The sequence below is a fragment of the Artemia franciscana genome, chromosome 1 (genome assembly GCF_032884065.1).
Source record: "Artemia franciscana chromosome 1, ASM3288406v1, whole genome shotgun sequence".
Taxonomy (NCBI): domain Eukaryota; kingdom Metazoa; phylum Arthropoda; class Branchiopoda; order Anostraca; family Artemiidae; genus Artemia; species Artemia franciscana.
The window spans coordinates 61,688,232-61,712,246 of NC_088863.1; the positions used below are offsets into that span (position 1 = coordinate 61,688,232).

The 24,015-nt window shown below is 34.7% G+C and overlaps 1 protein-coding gene across 2 annotated transcripts; it reads right to left on the minus strand.

Moving 5' to 3' along the window:
* Nucleotides 1-1,274: 1,274 nt before the first annotated feature.
* LOC136032360 (early growth response protein 2b-like) lies at nucleotides 1,275-23,152 on the minus strand. Of its 2 annotated transcripts, none has more exons than XM_065712684.1 (3): nucleotides 22,704-23,152; nucleotides 11,401-11,550; nucleotides 1,275-6,122 (listed from the first exon to the last, which is right to left on the minus strand). In XM_065712684.1, exons 1-3 carry the CDS (start codon nucleotides 22,981-22,983, stop codon nucleotides 4,990-4,992), a joined length of 1,563 nt encoding a protein of 520 aa, XP_065568756.1. In that variant the 5' UTR covers nucleotides 22,984-23,152; the 3' UTR covers nucleotides 1,275-4,989. The 2 variants fall into 2 exon arrangements, with proteins under 2 accessions (XP_065568756.1, XP_065568760.1); XM_065712688.1 differs by lacking the exon at nucleotides 22,704-23,152 and adding an exon at nucleotides 16,851-17,012.
* Between the last annotated feature and the right edge of the window lie 863 nt (nucleotides 23,153-24,015).

The window sequence follows — 24,015 nt, forward strand, 5'->3', positions numbered from 1 at the left end:
TTTTTTTTTAATTAGACTCTTTATTATAAGAACTTGTTACCATTTAGCTCGAGCATGATGCTTCTCTAGGAACCATGCATTAAGGCTATTGCTAAATATGGATGCCTGATTTTTGCAGGGGGTTCCTAGAACCCTATTGGCACTATTCAGTTGATCTGAAATAGAGTCTCAATGACGAGTTGCAGCCCTGATGGGGAGTAGCTTTGTCAGGCGTGTATCTTCATTTGGATTGGCTTTATGAGGGAGGTTGACATTTGAAAGGGAGCTCGACTGATCACGTAATTCTACATAACAAATCACTACTTAAAAATTTGAATATTAACATACCATGTCCGATATTTTTAAGTCACCTGACATTATTGAAATAGTAAAAAAGAAATAGTGTTTTTTCCAGAAAGAGATAAAAGAAAAAATGTGAGAGAATTTGGAATAGCCTACTCCTTGATCATGGGCACAACAAGGAAAATACTTAATAAAAATCGTACCTTCAATGTCCGGGTTGGCGGTCATCTGGATTTAATTTTCAGGACAAACGGGCGTCTGAACTTGGGATAATACACTGCTAAATCAGGTGTCAAATTAAAAACAAATAATTCTATAAGAAAAGGAGTTTAATAATTAAAACTAACAGCTTTATATCTTGAGGGGGAGAGGCCTTTGTATACAATGCCTCAACTGAGATTTGCCACCCATCTTATTCTTTGTGTACAACTGAGTCGTGAATTAATATTGAAGCGGTTTTACCAATTCCTGATCCCACTGGTGCTCTACATATGGGTACTATCATGTCATCTGCATTAGTTTATTGATATTCCTGATCACCCAAATTAGTAATTGGCATGTCTGTTTTTAGATATGATTAGATTTATGGGGCTCCAAAATCAAGAGGCTTCTCTCCTTGATTTACATCCAAGAACGCTTGACCCTGGTACCAAAAAGCCAACTTTATTTCTACCGCAAACAAGGCGGTTTTGGTGTTTTAATCTCTAACTTTTGGTTCATACAACATGTATTGTATGAAACAAAAAACTTTGAAAGTTTCTACGGCAAAAAGTTTGTAATTACATAAATTTCCATCCCCCTTTTTTTGACGTTTTCTTCCAATCTCCCCTCTAAGAGAATCCCTGTTTACATACCTCTGCCATAATACCTTACCTTCACCTCTCTAATCTCTCAATACTTCTACCTCTCAATAATACTCTACCTCAACCATAATAAACTTTTATTGTTTTTTAATTCAAAGCTGACCTAATACCTCTATAAAAAGAAATACATTTTGAAAAGGCCAAACTTTATTATGTAAAATTGTTAGATAACATTTAGAAATAGAAAAAAATAAACTGGAAAAATAACACCAGTCACAGCTATCTGGCTTTATCACAAGATTCAAACGAAGGACCATAACTCAAATATCAAATAACTGTTTTTACAGTCCCAATTGTTGCTAACAGTTTTCTGTTTTCTCGTAAACTCAAGAAATGTGAACTCAAAAAATTTTGAAAATCCTTCTCAAAAATATATTTATTGGGCGAGAAGCCTAAATAGGAAACCTTCAAATATAAAGAAAGATTTTGATCGAATTCAAACTTTAATTTCATTCAAGGTTTTGAATTTTCGCTCAAAATCTTTCGAGCTTTTTTTCCATATACGTTTCGAATTGTTAGAAATTTCACTAACTGTTGCTAGTCATGATTTTGCTTGCATTCAGAAACAATTTTTTGGTAAAATTACTATTAAGATTTTTTAAGAGGACAGCGAAAACGCACCTTATATTTAGCCAACAAAAATACGATGGCAGTGATCCCCTAATATTCTTGAAATTGGATACCATATCGATTTTTTTTGAAAATATTTGTTTTAAATTAATTAAGATCAAGAAATAAATTGCAACCAGGCACCATCTTCCAGAAATAACAAAATTAAGCAATTACAGGCTTCTGCCTTCTATCTTATTCATAATTTGTACAGGATCTATCCACAATTTCATTTCGTCATTAGGTATGTTAAGACTCTGCCATTACGTCTCAACTTGCGCCAGTCGCCAAGTAGAGAGCTGGCCAGACGTAATGTTTCCTGTCAACACTTACAGTGAAAACGATAATCTGGCTTTTTCATAGAAAATACAACACATTTAAAATTTATATTAAACTAAAATTTGTAATTTGAAATATAATATAATTACTATATTAATTAATAGACGAAGCAGGAAGCCATATAGTCGAGAAGTGTTTTTAATCAATGAATGCAGGAAAAGGCGAAACTATCCTTGACAAAGCCGCTTAGCAGCATGTCAAGTGAAATTCAACGATTTGATTTCTCTATAGTGGGTGTTCCGATGAACTTCGATGTGTTTCGAATCCGTCCCAATTAATCCAACATTAAAATGTGTCTTGCTTTATTTAGCCAATCTCTCAACTTTTCAATGAGTGAGTGTAAAAAAAAAGTTCAATACAAACGGTAAGTTATTCTCGAAAGGATTCCCTCTTCGATAGCTGGTGTAAAATCAGCCCTTATCGACAAAATAATGAGCTTGGAAACGCTGCGTCGATCCACACCGGGAGGTTAATATTTTAGGTCAATAAGACATATTTAAGAACTGCCATCGAATGCCTTTGTCGAATATTCAAAATACAGCACAGTTATCCACTTAACAATATAGGTTCAACACCTGACTTCAAGATTTATATTATGTTATATTATAATATATATAATATATATGTTCTGTATATAACATATATATTAACATATATATAGTATATAACATATATAACATATATATATAACATATATATTATATATAAGATTTCTATATGTAAGATTTCTAGCAAATAATTATTTTCCGGACAGTTTATACAATATCTAAAATTCAACTTTCTATATATGTATTTTAAAAAATAAAGAGAGCTATGTTATTCAGATAGATTTTATTTAGTTACAAAAAAATAACTAGATTATGATACTTGTTTCTTCTGAGAGTGATTGTAGGAAAAGGAAGGCAAAGGGACATACATCAATAAGGTAAGAGAATTAAGCGCGCATGCTCATTTTTTCTGGAGGGATATTTTTCAAAACTGATTAAAGGTGCATCGTAGGGGAATGGAAAAAAGGTTTGCTATATCACCAGGATGAACCCTAGTCCTCTCCTCATCAGATATATACTTAAATCAAAATATATTGTGGTTTTTGTCTGTTTTCCAGCTCTGCAGTGTAAAGTCGATTAAAAAATCACTCACAGAACTGCGGAGAGCAGCATGAAATAAAATTATGATTTCAAGGCCCAGACAAAGCAGATTTTACACTAGATTTTATGGATCTATAGAATCATTGTTTCTAGGAGTCAATAAATCGGATTTTTAATAATAACCCCTGAAGGAGACAGTTCTATCATAAAACAAGGTGTTTTTCAAATAATCTTTCAAAGAGGTTCCTTCTTTCTAGTAACAAGAGTGAGGTGTGTGCTTATGAATTTACTGTGTGCCTAAAGGAATTTGCATCCCTTTCGTTGTTCCTTTGACATAATACTACACAAATTGATTGCAAAACACGAATCAATCTTGAAAAAAGAATGTACTATAATATCATTAATATTTGCTAAGCTGAAAGCAATATTCATACGCTTTTTCATAAGACTAAAATAAAAATAGGGATATGGCATGTTTCACGATATTCAAAATAAAGGTAATTTCACTTTCTATAAAATCATCATCATAACTTTCAGTAATTCATTTAAACTTCGTAATAATTGGGGAGTTTGTTATTATGTAATTAATAAAATAAAATATATTTCCTTTAAAAATATGAACAGTGGCTATATAACTAAATACAAAAAAATATTCACAATCAACATTAACAGTTTAATTAGAAGAAATGTATCACAACCAGAGTTAAGCGACCCCTATACTTGTAAAGCATTAACAATAATAGCATATTAATACGTTAGCTTATGCCCTAAGCCCCACCTTAATTGTAGTAATAATAAGGGTCACAAAGATCCTACAGCTTTGGAAGCTCACCACACAATATGCGTGGAGAAGATGTTCCTAGATCTCAATTCATGTTAAAGACGATTTCTTTAATAACAAATAGTCTGTATCTGCAACCGGGTGTTGACTCAACACTAACATCAAAAAGGAAATAACTTTGGTTGGCATTTTGCTTTAGGATTATTAGCGCTTGAGTTACTTGACTTCAATCCCACCCGGCCTCTGCATTGGGGCCGTGCGGGGTATGGGGGTAGATTGGGCTTTAATTCACGTGGATCTACTATTTTGTATGCACTTAGTGTTCCTGTGCCATTTTTGAAGCACCTACAATGCTTAGGATTGTCTATATTGAGTCGACATGGCTAAAATATCTTTGGATCTAAAGGTAAAGCTTTGGTTTTAGAAAAGCACTGGTGATATAGTTGGGTTATAAATTCTATAAAATCTAACCCTGTTTCGTTTCACTAATATATGGAAATACCTTTTAATGGGAAATTCAGAAGTTAGAATAAAAGTAATAGTGAGATGAGCTATTGACAACAATGTTGTTGGTATAGGGGTCGCTTTAGACGAAGTGCAACATGAGAACGAAAGCTGCACTTCACTTTTTTCCTTAACGCCTATATACTACCTAGATCTTATCACTCTTTTGGCGAAATTGCAGGTAACTAGGTGCCATAATCACAACAAAAAATAAATGATTAAATTCCACTCTATCAAAAGACGCAAGACAGGAAGGATTAAAATCATCAAGAGCCAAACGCTACTCATATACATTACGTAGATTTAACCAATCACAATTAAAAAAATGACGTAATTTAGAGATTGTTCCAAGTGGGCAATAATCCAGGCGGTCACATGCAACAAATGTTCTGTACTTTTAAATTTACACGACTTGGAAGTGAGATCACCATCAATAATGACGTAAAAAAAACAACAAATGAAGGGAAAGTTTTGAGATAAATCAAAGCCTGCGTAATGATTGTATGCTGTACAATTTGCATGTTTACGTCTGTGGGCTTGATGACGGCTCTAATGAGCTGAGCGTCACAACCGGCTGTACAATGGACATAGAAGATCCTGAGGGTAAATTAGTTGCACCTTCCATAGATTTTGGCTCCTTTTTCACCTTTTGTTTTAAATGCACTTTAGCATGACGTTTTTTTTCATCAGAACGCGCAAACTTCCTTCCGCATAGATCACAAGAAAAGGGTTTTTCCCCTGTATGAGTTCGGACATGGGTTGTGAGATGATCTGATCTAGAAAAGCCTCTCATACAAATACGACATTGAAATGGTCTATGGCCTGTGTGTATTCGGATGTGTCTCGTTAATTCATCACTTCTAGAGAAACGCCTGTCACAACCTTCAATCGGACAAGCATAAGGCCTTTCATGAGGCGGTGTCTTACTAGGTCGTAATGGATATTTACGTGACTTTACAGGTACCAATTTTAAAGGCTGCTGCTGATATACTTGGGTCAAAATCTCATGGCCTTTGCTGGTGGAGGGGGAAAATTCCGCTAATCTAACTGGCTGAATTTCAAAGCTCTCTGATGAAAATTCTGTCTTCAATTTCAATGACGGAGAAAAAGATGAGGGGGATTGTGACGTAGTGCACGGGGAACTTGAACTACTTGCGTGTACCTCGGCTGAACATTCGCCTGTTGGATTAAAGGAATTCCATAAAAACCTTTCTTGGTTGACTACTTCTTGGGTATACGAAGGTGTTAAATTACTCTGGTTTTGAACAAATGAAGCTTGCGGAGGATGTTGATACACAATTTGATCCATTGCTGCATAAACTTGATTTGATGTAGAAGGCAGAGCTATTTCCTGGCTATGCATTTGCATCTCTGGCAGTGCTGGAGCTTGAGGCATTGGCTCTGGTTGGGGAAATTGATTAATTATGGACAGCATAGACGTCGAGACAAAGTTTCTATCGCCAGAAAGTAACCATGTAGCAATGGAAGAGGTCGGCGAAAGCAGATCTCCAACTTGACTAGAATTGGCAGTGGTAGGAGGAAGCACCTGTGCTGTAGGAGTCGGGTTGAAGGAGCCTTTGTATGCCAATAGCATTTGGTATGTGTCAGGCAAGTCATCATAAGATCCTTGGTTTTCTAAAGTTACTGAAGGCTCGCCTAAAAAACAAGAAAAATAGTTAGAAATGATTAAAGCCATTGAACATATAATCAGCTATTTTCAGATCAATATTCATTTATTCCAGTACAGCAAAAGTTTGATTAAAGACTTATTAAAGCACAAGAAATATGGCCGTTTCTAATTAAATATGTTTAAAAGATGCAGGGAAATGGCTATATTTTACTGTCAGTCGAAATAATCAGTTTCCTATGCTCTTAATCTTCAGCAAATTATTATTATCTAGAAGTACATATAAACCCTTATATTTTTAGCACAAAGATAGCATATAAAAATTTTTCTTTTTGCTGTGTCGCATTAGAAGTAGAAATTGCGGAATAATATAGCATTGACATTAATTTATATATGTCCCAGCAACATTGAATTGAGATTGTAGATATTTCCTCAATTTCAAGGCTTAGCTTCCATGCTTTCAGTTTGAAGTTCCGTAATTTAGCATCTTTTGGTATTAACTGACTAAAAATCTAGCATCGCATTTCTAGTAAGCTGAAAATATGAAGGATATGTAATAGCCCCCCCCCCCCCCAACTTGAAGAATGCAACGATACACGATTTTTTTCTTATCGTTGCTTCAAAATTACGAAGTTTTTAAGGCAGAACAAGAATTTCGTCAGAGCCATTGACTTTCGACTTCTATCAACGTAATAAAGAAAAATATAAACTATGACAGATATAAATCATTACGCTAGGAAAATTTTTTGATTTTGCTAAAGCGTAGCGATGAACTAAATAAAATTTCCTAAAGGCATCCTAAATTAATAAAAAAAAGGAGAAAAAAATCAGAAGAAAAAGCCAACACAAATATTTCCAGAAGCATCGTAGACTAATTAAAACAAAAACAATAAAAAGAAAAATACAAACAGCTAATCCCAAACACCCATGGGGCAACAACCAGCATCCAATTACAACTTTATCCGCCCCAACCTTTCAACCCGCTCCTCCCTTCAGGCCTATAGCCCACTGACATCCCCTCCCCTCCAAAAAACCTACAAAACTAATCCCCTAGAAATACTCTTTTACTCTTTGGTTAAACTATGGGAGGTAAATCTGTTAACCATCTGTTGACTCCAAAGAATAACTACACCCTCAACTGAAAGCTACACCTCCAAGGCTGTTTAACGCCATGTGTTTTGAACTGATTTCTGATGATTTTTCATTCATTTTCCTTTTTAAATATGAGACCTGCTTCAATCAAAACTGAATAACTGCCTTCGGAGGCGTTTCCTGACTATTCAGCGATAGCTGCAATCTAGCAAGGAGTGAACCCTGGCCCATAGTAACCAAAATTTAGAAACATGTTTTGAAAAAAAAACTGTCTAGTGAAAAAAACGGTGCAATTTGACTCTGATTAAGGAATGGTAACTATTATTTCAATACATATTGATAGTTTAAAAAAAACAAGTTTTTTCAACTGCAAGTAAGGAGTGACATTAAAACATAAAACGAACAGAAATTATTCCGTATATGAAAGGGGTTGTTCCCTCCTCAACGCCTCGCTCTGTACGCTAATGTTTGACTCTTTCTCACAGTTCTACTTTAAAAAAAAAAAAAAAAATTGCGGTTTAAACATGATGGTACTTATATATTTAAAATCAGCATTTAAATGCAATTCTTTTGATGTAGCCTAACTTTTGGTATCAAAATTTCGTTTTTTAGAGTTTTAGTTACTATTGAGCCGGGTCGCTCCTTGCAGTTCATTATCACGAACTGTTTGAAAAGCGTATTGCGAAAACAAACTTCTGAAAGTCAAAAACGGCTTCAGCTTGAAATGAAAGATGTGTCATTGGAATAATTTGGTCGAAAACGCAACACGGCAGAATTAAAGCTTTCCGTCAACAAGGAAAGCCCCTTTTTTCATGGGAAACACTTTGTGTCTCCTTTTTTCGCCAGGGGCGATCGTTACGAATTAGTGTGGATAAAATATTGGGAGAGGGTTAATTGGAAAGGATATTGGCATATCTAGTGCTCTTCTTAAGGAACAGAACAGATCATACTAAGCGAAGGTAGCATTTACTGATATTTGTTGCCACCAAGCAACAATTTGGCAAAAGGCAAAAATATACTAAAGAAAACTGACCCGTATCTGTGGATGCTTAAATTATGCAGGCTTATTTTAGTTTTGACAACAATTTTGAAGAAAGTAAATTTCAAGAGGAGGAGGGGCAAACTTGGGTCTAGGGAGCAGCTGCATCCTGCCCCGTAGCAAAATATGCCCCTGATGAAAAGGTGTGATGTTAAAATGGCTTAGGCATAGCAATTTAGAGAATGTAAAAGCGAAGGATATGAAACATTGTCTCGAAACACAGAAAATGTAATAAGCTAGATGGTTACCTTAATACTTTCTTTAGGACACCTAACTGTTCGTTTAGAGTATCCTAACTTCTTATTATTGGTATTGCGGAAAACAGGTCCTAAAATAAGGGTGTACCCTAAGTTGATTGCCCAGTAGCAAGGAAATATCGCCAAAACTTAATAAAGTATTCAAGCAGTATTAACATTATACAAAGCCATATTATGCAAAGCCACAAAAGGAACATTATACAAAGAATTAAATTATACCTTATAGTTTTTAATGTCTTATAAAACAAAGTTTAAAATACAAATAGACATTTGGACCTAGAGTCGTTAAATTTTAAAGAATCATAAATTTTGCGGTGCCATAATAGATATCAACAGCTTATATGTGACTAAGGGGAAATTTGCATGGCTGTGATTGACGTAAAAAGCGTATTTACATTCTTTTTCCTATTGCAGCTTTTTATTTATTCACTGATTGTTTGTAGAAAAGCAACATGTTACCTTGGTAATGACTAAAAGTATTAACAATTTAAAGACACATCTAGAAAAGGTAGGCCATCAGAAACTATTAATATCTCCAAATCCTTTTAGAAACGACAAAACTATAACATGCCTGTGTCGACATATTTTCGTCTGACTGTACTTAAATTCTGAGATACGTTGTCAATTTTCAAATGCTTTGATAAATAATGTTCACATTTTTAAAAATATATTGCAAAAATTTATTTTTTATTTTTATTAAAATGATAAAAATCAATTACAATTAAGTTAGACATTTTTAGAAAAATAGTCTCACTTAAAAATGACCGAACTCTAAGAAGGCAGAACTCTCTGATACGTCTTTTGTGCTTGCTAGTTTCATAAAAAAAATCAGAATTTTTATTAAAGGGCCAATCAAGCCCTTTTAGGTCTTGTCATAGTAAGATCCTATTCATGTCTCAAAAGGGCGTTAGTGCTAGTGTATTCTGCAAAACAAAACTCCAATTATTCCGTCATGAGTTGCAAACTCTGCACTGCAATTAGGCGCAAATATTCAATGCTGCACCTCCTTGTGCTACGATTAGAAACCTTCCAAACGTGTGGAATACCAAAAGTAGCACCCTCCCTCATGCTTACCAATTTTGAAAGTTGGCAGCCCTGCGTCTAACATAGTCTTGAGTTGAAAGTCGTATTTCTTTTTTTTTTTTTTTTTTTTTTTTAAGAGAGAAATTGATAATAGCAAGGTCGCACGCTTCTCTATAATCATGGAGAAAAAATGGGGACTCGGGTGAAATTTGCCAGAAGGACCCCTCTCAATGATAATAGTGGCTAATTATGTACTGTTTTCTTGTATTGGCCCCTATTAATATCTTATTAATTTCTCATCAAAGTGTTGGAATTATTTGTACCTATGCGTATGCGAACGTATATCTACAAGCATTCGACTTTACCAAAATATTTTCTGTAGTGATTTGTAGAGTTGGAGGCCTTAATCAAAGAATCAGGGGACCGAGCTTCGCTAGGCGAAGAAAAACTTTTGCAAAAAAACTTAAATTGATTCGCTGTACAAAGTAAAACCATTAGAGTATTGAAAGCCGGGGTATTTTTGACGGCATTCATATGCAAAATGCTTTCTATAACTAAATAAGCTCCTAAAAGAATTTTCCCAAAGTCGTAACCATCTAACTTTTTTTTTACAGCGAAAAACAAACAATTATCTAGTTATCAATTATCAAGTTGGCAAATATCATCAAATGAGCAATAACCGCCGAGAAAAGCTAGGTCCCATTACATAAAAATTAGTAGGCCTAATGTAATTTTTCTGCCGCAATAGGTAGTGTTAAATGGGAAGCAATTAAGAATCCAAGACTCTCAACACAGCTATCAAACTTTGCCTCTAATCTTGGAAGCCACTGATTTTTCGACAAAAAAAAATTACGTTTTGATACTTTTTCCACAAATGCTCAAGATTTTCAATCTCGGGGTATCTAATTTCAGTCAGTAGATTGTTTATAAAACCAAAGTAATGACCTCTCAAGATCGTTCTCACCACCAGAAAATGATTAAACGCGAAATTTCCGGGAAAATGAATATTGCCGTTTTTGACAAAAACTATTTATAAATAAATAGGCCAGATATGCAGTTTTTACTCGTTTAGTACGATAATATATGTTATGGTAAGATAAGGATTGTTATAAAGCAATTTTAGCTTTATCCATTAAAAACAATTTCATTTCAAAGAAATTGCACACCATTGAATCTGCAATATTTGGTAAAATCTTAAAGATGTTCACACTAGAATTGTACAATAGATAAAAATACTTCTTTTTTCGATCCGTTTCGATTGATGACCAAAAATTTCGAAAAGATATTTGAACAAAGAAAGTGTCGAGCAAAATTTCTGTAGTGGATTTATGTTTTTTCAGTATATCATTCTATGCGGGGATTGGTGGAGGGGATAGAGGCGTCAATTCAAGAAAATCCAGGGGGGATGTATTTCTCCATACATTTAAGGGGGGGGGGGAATTTTTTCGCATTTCTAAATTTTCTAATGAGATTTTCAAAGAGGTATTTTCAGCGGATATATCCCCCAAAATCATATTGTTTTAAAAATATAGGGGACAAAGGCCCTCTGCAATCCCCTTATTAGACGCCAATGTCATAAGGAGGGAATTCGTACCATTTTGAACGTACTTTATTGATAGGAGTAGCATTTGTAATTTTTATTCATTATAAAATGTTTCTCCAAATTTTCTTTCTAAGCTCTTAGATGCTTCTTACAGAGATTTAACCCATCTCCTTTATGCCCAGGGGTGCAGTCAAGTTCCTCTCTTCGAAGGGTATTAAAATAGTTTTTTGGGGGGGTCACGGGGGTGAGGTCCAATAGCCAGTAGTCTATCCAGAGACGTGCGCTAGAGGAGGTGGGCTCAGTTGTTCCAAAAATTCATCACCGCTGAAAATGTATAAAATAATGGTTCTTACTTCTAGATTGACTATCATCTAATACGGGTTTGCTTTCTTCAACTGAAGCTACTGAGCTACATCGCGTGCTGGGTGGATTTGATTCGTCGGAAATATCTTCAATGGCATGCTGGAGATTCTCACTGAAGCTTAAAGCCTCTTCTAGAGTACCTATGAAACAATGTTGATAAAACTAATGTTAAGCAACGTTAATTAATGAAGGTACAAAGAGAATATTGATAAACAGGAACAGCAAAAGAGTGACATCAAAGGTTGCTAAAGCAAAATCAGAGATTAGCGCAATCTACGAGAGACTACTTGAGAAGTGTCTTTTGAAAGAAATAAAATTTAAGATTTACGGACAAAAAAAAACTCGAATAACACCTCGATGTTTCGATACCGGAGTTACGGAGAAATATGTCTTTTCATTGTGTAAATATTACAGCCTAGTCCCTTTGGCTACACGGCAATTCATGCCTAAATGTTAATTCCCATCGAAAAAAGAATATCTAAGACGAAAATGTAGCTTTAGATTCAATAATATGATATAGTTCATAATTTATTAACGTTTCTATAGGATAATCAGAACACGAGAATAATAAAGGCCTTTCCATGATGCAAAAAGAAAAATAACGTATTGCATTCGGTGTTGTCAGATGTTTGGTGTAAGGCAGCGTGGCCTGCCTTACATTTTCCCATTAAATGGGAAAATGTTCTGAACACGCTATTTTTGAGCAAAATGAGGCGAAAGCGCAATAAAATAAATTGCTGAGAAAATGCACTGATTCGTCAAAGTCAATTCACAACCATCCCCAAAAACGAGCAAATGTTTGAAAACATTGATTGCACTAACCAAATATCCAAGGCATAATTCTGGTAACATTAAACAAAGCAAAGTGTTCTCAAAACGAGTAAAAAACAAGTATTGTCTACTAATATTTTTCGTTGTGTCTTTTTCATATTCATCATACAGATAAGAAAAACAGGATTTCTAATGTTCCATCTTTTCAAAAAAAAAAAAAAATTACATAATAAATACATTCTGCTTTTTCCGTCATAAATTTAAAGTTTGAGAGTTAAACACAGTTCAACTAAGAAGTCAGTTAAACTAAGATCCTAGTATATTATTGACGCTGTAGTCGTGCGTAATCTTGATTTTATTCAGAAGTTTGACAATAGTGCTGCCTGAACATAGCTAAAAATTTTTTGGCAAAATTCGTCACCTCCTGTCAGATCTTAATTTCAATCTTATGTCCGCGTTCCCGATTGGCTTTGTAAATAACACTAAACCATATCAAAAGCAAAAAAGTACGGTTTAATATAAGATGTATTTCCAACAAATACAATCTTCAAGTAAATAGTATGCACTGATCCCCGCAAGGCTCCATGGCCTATAAAAGAGGGACGAATGCATGTACTATCTAAACAATAACTCATGAACAGTAAAAAAAAAAGAAAGAGTGAGGGAGAACGAAAAACGGAGAGAGGGAGAGAGACAAAGATGATAAGAGAGAAAGGTAGGGAGAGAGAAAAAGAGAGACAGTGAGAGAGATGGGGTGGGGGGAGGTGGATTTCAACAGTTAACAAAAATTTATTCTAATCACTCAGCAAAACTAAACCAGCAGCCAATGCCAAAAAACCAAGCAGAAACTAAACATGTTTGTAAGTCTTTTGAAGGTGCCAAAAGATATGCATCCTTGTGCCAAATTAGGTAGAGTATTTTATATAATATAACATGTAAATAAGGGATTGAAGTTAGATGTCTCTGTTGGAGTTCGCAGAATTTAAACATTCTAAGAGCTAAGGAATTATTAGTTCGACTAATTAAGATAAGTAAATTTGAAGAACCTGGAAGATTACAGTGGAGCTGGAAAAAAGTGTAGGATGCAAAAGAAACAATATAAACCTTCTAAATACCCAGTATCGGTTTAGCTATTGAGCGATCTCTTTCCTGGATTAGAGTATTAGGAAGCGGTTTAAGAAAAAAAAGTAAACATCTACATAACTAGAAACATACGACTGAATTAAACTCTGAAAGAAGATTTTCAGAATTTCCCAAAGAAAAATATGTTCTAGCTTCCATATGATAATAAGGATCCTGTATACCTTCATTTTTATTAACATGGTGCTTAAAAGATAAATTTGAATCTACAAGGATGCCTATGAAACAGACATGGCAGTCACGCTGCAGGAATGCACTGCAGGGCCGATGCAGGGACCTTAGTAGTCAAGAAGCGTCGTTAATTCTTAAATAATAATGAACGAACATGACAGTTCTTGGACATACAAATAGACGGGCGAATTCCAGAGTAGGCCATTCGGCAAATGAATTCCAGATATTCGAAGACAAACCGAACATACGTGAGAAAAAAACTAGATTTACATGCATTTAGGGCAGGAGAGTTAGCATCAAGCATCTTCCAAAATTATTGCTAAAGACAACAGGGATTTGACCGATAGTTAGACGGGCGATTTCACGGCCCAGCATAATTACCTAAGTAAGAATATTATCAGGGACAGATAAAGGGTTACTTCAATTCAATTAAAATTCTAGTAATTTCTATTTCATATCCTGGTTCCAAGAACATTGACTCTATACAAGGTGTCCCGGATAGCGACGGAAAATGATTAGGAGTAGCAGAGGTCATTTTACTGATCTTCACAAAACATAAAGTAAATACTTCCTGACCATTCAGGTCACCCTTGATATATTTATTATTGACACCCAGGCATGCAGGGACTGTAGGAGGCCGAAAAGAGGGTTTAAGGATAGAAATTATCACCAGCCAAATTTTACAAATATCCTTGTCGTAATCTGAAAAAAAAAGAAATGCTAGAACTTGGGCTTTCGACATACAGAATTATAGATATTCCTCTATTTTTTTGATCACAGAAGGCCAATATGCATTGAGGGAGGGAGAGGGGGGCCATCAAACTTTTAAGTCCCTGAGGGATTATTTTTTCCTCAAACCTTTAAGATAGCCAGGACTCATGCAGGGATTTATGAAAATTACCCTCTCAGATCTACGGTTAGGAGGCCAAGCAGAGCAAATATCAACAACAACCTACTTATTAGACTCATAAAAGTCTCCAATGAGTGACAGTATTGAAATCAATTTGAAAATTACCCAAGAATTGTCCATGAATATTGACCTATGAGCAACCTCTTAATAGTCATTTTCAAAAGAATGGCTAGAGTAAACATGGGAATGATCAGAAATATCACATACTAAGACATAATTTTGGATCAAATATATCGGTACAGAAGATATTGTTGGTCGAAGAAGCTTTACTCACTATTATACCAGCTGGGTCATAGTTGCCACTCAGTGAAAAAAATCACAAGATTTTAGTGATATTTTGGTTGATTTAGTCATTTTTTTTAATAATCCAGTGATTTATGTGCTGATTCAATGTTTCTTTAGGAAATATATAAAAAATCAAAGAAATAGTGGTCAATGAATATAGGTGGCAACCCTGGAGCTGGGGTACATGCAGAAGTCAGAGTACCCACAAAAGCATAGACGAAAGAAAATCCAAAGCTATTTTGACCTAGTTCGATCAAAGCTATCAACGAAACAATTAATCAGAATATTCCAATCATATTATTTTAAACAGGCATATGTATATCCGTTTATCCATTTCTGTGAAAATTTGCACGCAGATCTGTGTACTTGGTAACTTAGATTACCATATTTTACGAGTACTTTGGCGAATTGTGCGCAAGTTAAACCATTACTGCCATCCAACAATCAACATGGTATAAAGTTCTCTAGCGCAATCCAAGCTAAACGCTCAAATGAGATGTCAACGAACACATTTCAACTATTTAGGCTTCGTTAACCCCGATGTGATAATTGATCAGGATTAGCCCTGAGGCGATCCATCATTCTAGAAGGAGAATTGGGAATCGCTTACCTTTTGCTTGAGTTATACAGGGCCCAGCTATGTCGAGGATTAATCCTGTTCGTTGCCGTTTACTTAGAAACGATGTGAGTAAGTAATCCTAGATTGTGAGACAAGTAATCCTTTCAATGCTAACATGCAACCTTGGATTTTGAAAAAAAGTTATGCGGAATTTAAGGAACGATAAATATACCAGTTCTGTCTTTTGGCAAATTTAACGGAATGTCACGGAAAGCTATATATAAATTCAGATTTCTATTACAACTTTACTGTTGCTAATTCAATCTTATGAAAGAATGCCCGAAAAAGAGTGGACGTGCATCAAATGTGTCTTGTGAAAGGGGGCCACAACAATATATATATAGACGTTAACTATATTTTTATTAGTTTCTTTCATTCCCCTCAAAGAAAAAGTATTGCGCTTGTACCTGACTTTAAAGTAAATTAATTATTTTTATAGTAATTTGAACTATTTATTAATTATAACTTAGTCATAATTATCAAAGTGGCTTCATATGTCTAAAATAATATATGCACTTAAGTCCAACAACAGGGCGATGGGGCCAAAATATAAAAAAGTGCATTTAAGTCAACCTATTTCCAATTTTTGCAATAAGGATTGTCTAGACCAATATTGAAGAAATTCTACACCCCCCCCCTGATTGCAGGAGAATCTTTGTTAAAAAGCTCTCGAGAGAACCTCTGCACTTCAGCTTGATTCAAACCTCTTAAAAAGGTTTGCTAAGATTATATTATTGTTTTACGTGTCAGCCATGCGTGTTGTTCACTTGCAGAAGAAGACTCTCTTGGTAGCCTAGAATATTCATCTTATTTAAGACTTTAATTTGTTGTGTGTGTGTTCGTCATCGATGCTTCAATTGCTGAGTTCTATGAAGAAAGACAGGTGTGAACTCATTAACTAGCCCTTCTCTTTTTTCCCGGGTTAGGAAACGAGGCGTCTCAAGCCAGACAATACTCCAAAAGACTGCACAATACCCGGCTACCGAATGGAGCACTTTAATAGCAACCATCGTGCTAACGCTGCAGAGGCAGACCCAGAAATAACATGCAGTGAACGTATTAGACAGATCTACGAAACCTGAACACCTCAATCCAGCCCCAGAAGGAGAATATACTGGCAGCAGCAAACCTGTGGAAAGATTGACGGCTCTTTCTTAACGCCCTGAGTGCCCCTGGAGGCAGAGGCGGATCTAAGATCTGAGGCAGAGGGTGACAAATTAACCCCATAAGAAAAAAAACAAGCTTTGTTTATTGGTCTAACAGTTCCAATGAAAATTTTCAAACTTAAAGAAATCACTTATCAAATGCTTTACTCCAATCTAGTTAATCTAGCGGTTCGTTGAGCTATCTATGAGCTCAATTCGCCAAATCATGATTCTTGCCGTATCTTTAGATCTTTTCGTACCCAGAACTAAATCTGATGAATCCAAAATCTTTCACTGATCTTTTTTTTCCTCTCTTGTCCACATAAAAAACTGTACTTTCCCTCCCTCCCAATAATTTGTTGGTTCCAGTTGATCCCTGACTAAATAATCTTAACTTACCAAATTCTAATCCAAAGTCTTCGTCTAGTATCATTGTGTTTAGGAATAGTGTTTAATATTGTCAAGCAGTCACAAAACTACTATAATAACAAAGCAATTTGGATTTTTTTTTTGTTTATAAACCAAGAATATTCTTGGTTCATCTCCCATTGGTAACTGGATGGAAAACTGCGAGAGGAATACTAAGACATTGAAAATGTTGCCAAAATGCCGACGATTAAAAGAATCAAGATGGACCAGTATTTAAATGTATAATATGACGTGTAACCTATACACAGTGCCAAGTCATGGATCCAAACACAAAATTTTTAGCAAACAGTTTTACAACCTTTTGCCAAGTCTAACATTAAAAAAGAGGTTTACGACACATCACAAAGATTTGGATAACAAAAAGATGATTCATCTTGTTTACCAAATTTATTGAAGCTTTACGTATACTGTGCATATGGGCAAACTTATGCTAATGATACTTACTCAAAAGGGAAAATGGGTGGGGGTGTGCATTCTAAAAACAATCTAAGAAAGATCAAAATACTGCACGCTCTCGTAGGTTGGAAAAAATATGGGCTTTCAACTCAATCTCATATGACTGAAAGCAACTTTATGTTCATGGCAAAGGGAAACCGATTCAAGCGGGAACCTCAAATTCTCCGCGAGAAGAAAAACAAACAATATAATTTTAATAAAAAGTACCAACTATGTGAACCAAAATAAAAAAAAATAGTTGCGGTCATCGTCTGACACCTTTGGCAATGCCGCTCTATATTAGGTCAAAGATCTACGAGAAATTTATAACAAAATTAATTTTGAAAAACAAAGTTTTGCTGATGAAAGTGAAGAGCAATGTTGAAACTTACAACGAACAAAAAATACCTCTTCGCGGGTTATGAAACATATCTTAGAAGACTAGTTCAAATTAAATAGTTCGTGATATTACCCTCGCAAGACATTCCAAAAATAAACCTTAAAGACTAGTACTTTACTGAAAACACAAAACCGACACAATAAAAAGGAATAGAAGTAGAAAAATCCTTAAGTAGCATTCAGAAAATAAAAGAATTATTCATAAAGTTCTCAATAGTCTTTTACAGGCTATGAAATCAGTAAATTACATGACTCAATTTTAACTCTCTAAAAAATTCTTCAGAAAGCTTAGTTTTCAGTAAAGCGCTAGTTTTTCAGCATTTTACAAATATAGGGGAGCATAACGAGTCAGTTTGTTTTTAAATTGTTTTTTAAAAATATTTTAAAAAATTACAAAGTAATATTTTCAGGTTGTTTTAAGTTTCTACTTGGTTATTTGCTTCCTTTAACTCTTTACTAGAAAGAGTCCTTAGGGTATGTTATCCCTTGTACCTTTGAGTAGCTGTAAATAAAAATTCAATTATCTATGGAATTATTTAAAAATTTATGATATTTGTTTAATAGACTTTACTTGATTTTGTGTTTTGAGTATTTTGGCTCCTTTGACTTAGGATTTTAGGAGAACTTCTCACTAGAAATGAATCGGCTCTTGAAAGTCTACATTAAAAAAAAAAAAAAAAAAAATCATCATGGATTCAAACCTGTATTATAACGTCCACAAGACCGGGCCGTTTTCATTACGCTATACAGCTTTGTCTACAGGAGTCTGTTTTATGCTATTTACTTTTCCATATCACTTGTTTATTACAAGCTAGAAACTACAGAAAATATGATAGTCTAGACTTCAATTTTTTTTTCATGACTCAATGCAGCTTCTCAATGCTCTTTCAATCTATAAATCAGCAAAAATCACGCTGCAATTATCGGTAGCTTTGAATTGAGTCTTTTAACATCTCTCTACGGTGTTGCCAACGGGCTAGTTTTAGTGGTGGAAACTGAGGGGGAATGACCGTCCCTCCTAGCTTCTTACCGATGACTAAATTTTGAAAAAAGACCCTTTAGGCATTTCCATCGAAGAAACTGAAAATTAAATTTTAAATGAGCCCTTAAACATTTCTCTGCGATGTTTCAGCGTCCCACTAGCAGCAAAGAAAAAAAAAGAAAAAAAGATGACACAGGAGTGTTACCCATGCAAAAAAGGGATATTCCTTGTTGATCAAGGTGGGAGCCGTAAGTGTCCTGAATAAGGTTTTCGACAGTAGCGCTTTCAATGTCTCTTTTTGTTTCGATCCAAATATGTGTTTGAGGGGTTTTAGGATCTTTAACGACATTCCTGTAAATTGTTTTTTTACAGTAACATTTTACTACTAAGACTAATCGAAATTATATTTACGATTCCTGAATCAGCTACAAAATGGCAATTATTCTCACTAGAGATTTTTTTTTAAACATATTTTTAAATTTTTGGTTGCCATGGTATGGGCCGTGGCTCGCTCTTTGTTAGATTGCAGCTATTGCCGCAACCATGATCGAAAAATATGTGCATATATACTCTAAACTAAATTATGTTCTGAATACTGACCTAACATAAACTACGTAACAAATGCGAAACATTTGAAAAATCCTAAACTAAGCCTGTTTTAATAAGATTTCCGGCTAAATTCAAACAAACTTGGATTTCTAATTATAAATATGGTATCTTTAAATTTTCTAGTCCTTTTGGATAACTTCACACTGTCAGTGACGAAGTTAGATTTTTTTTTTTTTTTTTATCCCTATGAAACTTATATCGAAGTGCCAAAAATTCGCCTCTTATCATTTATCAGAATTATTTATTGTGCATCTTTGAACTTACACAGTTCATTAAGCGACTTTGTGACCTGCGTATTGATACACATATTGCATCCCCTTTCTCTTTTTGGTGTCAATTTGAAACTTTATGTTACTATCACAACAAGTTTCATGCATGCTATCAGCTATGTAGTGAGTAAGTTATGTAAAAAGGAGGAGTGACAAATTTTTAAAAAGAAATAAATATGATTATGGGTAATCTAGAAAAGTCATGGTGTCTCAGAGGGTGAACAGACCCCCCCCCCCATCCGATTACGTGTCTGTATATGATGCATCATACATTTTATATTTTACCTTGGGTAAAAAAGGGATATGTAACCTAGTTGTTTAGTCCTATTTCAAAGTGTTTCGTTTTGTTTTGTATCACAATCAAGGTTACTTGCAAAAATCCCGATCTTTAGTAGGTCTAACTCTTACCTATTTATTTGAATTTCTCTGAACGTGTGTTTATCTCAAATTGGCTTCTAATAAAAAAAAAATTTCAGACTTCTATCTGAAATATCTTGTATATCTTCTTAGAGTCTCAACTTCCTTGCTATTGTTTTATTTAGTTATTTTTAACTATTCTTGTTTTTATGGTTGGTCTAGTAAAATTTGCTTCGAAAACTTCTTTTCCAACGTGTAGGATTTAATCCTTTAAAACAGGATTTGTATTAGTTTCTCCTGTCACTTTTAACAACTCTCTTAAATGACATACTTTAATATTCAGACTCCTACCCTTGAGCCCTCCACTCCAGAAAAGGACTACTTGATATTTCTCTACATCCACCACGAGAAAGTTCAAGTCTTAAACTTTTAGTCTACGGATGCTTCCCAATTTTCTCCTGATGGAAATCACATTTAAAGGCAATTTATCTATTCCCAGTGATGTCAGCAATATCCTCTAAATTTCTGACGTCCTTATAAAGCTTTTCTAGATCGATACAAGGTTTTTTATGAATGAAAATGTAAAGACATTAAACAGAGAACTGAATGGGATGCTATTTAATCGCCCTTAGCATAGAATAGGGGTCTGTTTTTTGGCTTTTTGTTGCTTTTTTCAAAATAATCGTTTTTAAGCATAACTAAATATTGCTTCGACTCTAAACGAATCAAATTAAACGTTGAAACAATTTTTTAACTAAAGGGGAATCAGGAACCTACATTTACCATAATTTTCAACGATAGAAGAACTTTCCAAAATAGCAAAAAGGAGATATTTTAATGAAATTACTCACACAACAAGAAACTTATGTGGTTTTAGGAAAAACAAGCCACTGCCCAAGTGAGTGACCAAGCCTTTTTTTTTTTAATTGGTAGTTGGTAGGTCTGAAGCATTTATTTATTAGTGTTTTTTTTTCCTTTTTTACACAAAGATTAGATTATAATCAAATCGAACACATACGAGAAAAGAAAAAAAACTGGTTTCAAAGATTTTATCCGTATAGTTATTTATTCTATACTCATTTATTTAATTTATTTATTTAATTAGTAACTCATTTATTTATTTAATTAGTAAAAGCTAGATGGATGCCCTAATCAGTATTGATTTTGGTACTTATATGTTATAGCGCTAAGTACAAAGTTATCTAATTCTTAGATAAAGAACTGTTAAGTTCTTTATCTAAGTATGTCCGGTTTCTCTGACTAAATGAAATATCACAAAATATGATGAAAATATTATTCTTTAGAAGAAAAATTGGGTTATGTATTTGTACGTTCGGGGGGGGGGGGTAAATATAGCGGGTCTTTATGCAAAATGACTGGTAGAATTATTCTGCATATTACGAAGTAAGAATTGTTTTCTTAATTCACACTGTCTAAATACTTTACCCCCAACCCCACCCCCTAATGTGTAAATATATAGCCCAAATTATATATTCCTCATCCAATTTGTCACTTGTCTCTGTCTCACGCTAAGCTGAAAGAAAATAACGAAGAAAGCGATTCTATTGTGCGTCAATGGATGAAGACCTGAACATAGGCACTATAAGACATAAGCACTTTTATTTTATTTCTACTCTTAATAAGATTTTGTCATGTCGGCAGACCAGCTGAAGTATTCCCAGCAAATATTGAAGTTATAAATTCTCATTTACTCAGTGGTATATAAATTAATAAAAGGCCTACAACTTCAGGAGAGGGCCAGGAAACGTTACACGCATAATTTCGGCTCCAGTACCCAAAATGACTGCTATGAATTGTTACAACTATTTTCATTGATTTACTCATTGCTAACAAAATAAAAGGGATCAAAAATATTTTTTTCCTAGGATTAGTCTTGGCTCATAGCAGTCCTGGGGGGAGGGGTGGTTCAAGACGGTGAAAACAAGTAAATTAGCCTGCATAAACATTGCAGGATATTGTTCGATGTCCAGGCATTAACGGAGTATCTCAACCCTTACCCCATCCTATTGTTATCTAATAAGCTTTTCCTATTGCAGTTCATAGGACAATTTTTACGGATTTATTCTCTGGTCAAATCAAAATACCCAATCATTTTATCTGCTATACAAAAGAAAAGAAAAAAAGAAAAACCAATCAACAAGGCTAGGAAGCATTAATGTAGGACTATTGAATCATTCCATTATCCCTATTATTTTCATCGTGTAAAACAATCGGTAAAATTATGACAGTTCATATAATTGACACACCAATAAAATGAACGGACTATTCGATGCCTTTTTTTATGTTCTTTTCGAATATAATAATCGCTTCTGCTGCAAATTCAAATTTAAGCACTTTTTGAGTTCTTAAAAATGACGAATTTTCATTAAAGTATGAGTTATCCCTCGTTTTCGACAAAATAAGAGTACGTTTTCTCAGCGCCGTTTTCTTATTCGTTTTCGACAAAATATTTCTATATTTTCCTAATGCTAAAATTATTTATAATAATGTTAGTTTAGGTTAGGTTCGGTCAAAAAGTGCTTAAATTTGAATTTGCGGTAGAAGAGATTATTATATTCGTAAAGGACATAAAAAAAGGCATCGAGTGATAGCCTACGTTCACTTCATTGGTAAGTCAGTTATTTGAACCGTCATAAATTTACCAAACAATCTAAAGCGGATTAGGCTACTCGATGTGTTTCTATTTGTTAAATACATAAATAAAATATTGGTTATCTGAGGGGAACTGAAAATAAAGACGTGATGACATACCAGCAGAAATAGTAGTCAGTTCATTTTCAGGCTGCGGGAAAGACTGACTGAAGTTGAACATCGACGACTCTTGATTTGTGGTCACCGAAGGAGTATTCAAACTGTCCTCCATTGGCTCAACAACCTTAGTATCGGTGCTCTTAACTACAGCAGGCTCAGGTGAACTCGGCTCTGATCTCACCTCAGTTTTAAAATTGTCAAAACAAAATAAACTTAATTGCACTTGGTCTGAAGCTAAGGCTGCAGGTGAAATTGTTTCAAAGTGATCCAAAATTAGCATACTGCCTTCTTCCTCTGTCTTGGGGTTTAATATCAATTTGCGACCTGAGTCGCTTTGGTTATTATTATCCTTAGGTTCTATGATGACTATTCTACAATAATTTGAATTAACAGGTTACACTATACTTGTGTTTTCACACCATGTGCTTAATGATAACTAGTGGAATAGAGTTGGTCTTCATACAGGTTTTATGAATGAAGCAAGTGTCGACTCTTGGAGATCAATACTCCAGCCAATCAGGATCCTTTTCTCTGACGGAACTTGGGAATTGTCGTCACCAGTGACGTCTGCTTTTGATTTGGGAAAAATCTAATCACTTTTTTGGCTAATGGACTGTAAATAGTCCAAAACCAGATGCATATGTATTCAAACTATTCTTGAATACAAAATGATGATATGCTGCCAATATTTTGCGGAAGTAACGCGTTTGTTAATCAGTGGCTTTTTTTCGTGCAAAGTTCAGTTTAAAAAACAAACAAACAAGCATACCAGATTCGGAAGGACAAATCGAGAGGGTGCCACACTTTGTCCACCAGGTGGGAAAGCGTGGCGGAAGTGTTCCAAACACGTCCGTAACCGTGCCATAAATTGCAAAACTGTGCTGCTCACATGGCCCTCCGAGTTCATGTATGATAGGACTTTTATCAACTAATATCTAAAACGCAATCTGTAATATAAAATTTGTTGGTGTGTGTAAACAAAATGCTGTATGATGTATGAACATGGTTTAGGGAGTTTTTTCATACTAGCTTATATGTTTTATATGCATTGATTCTAGGATAATTTTTGTTTTTGGTAAATCTTATGTTTACCTGTAACTATTATATAACTAACTAGCTGTTGGTGTGGCGCTTCGCGCCACACCAACACCTAGTTGGTAGGGGCGCCTCGCACCCCCTCAAGCCCCCCCGCGTGCGTAAATCGTTATGCGCCATATTAGTTCCGTGCCATTGTAGTTGTGTCCCCGTGTCCTGCACGCTTTCTTTTCTTACTTTCTCTATTAGCGACAAGCCTTTTGGCATTCACTCTTTG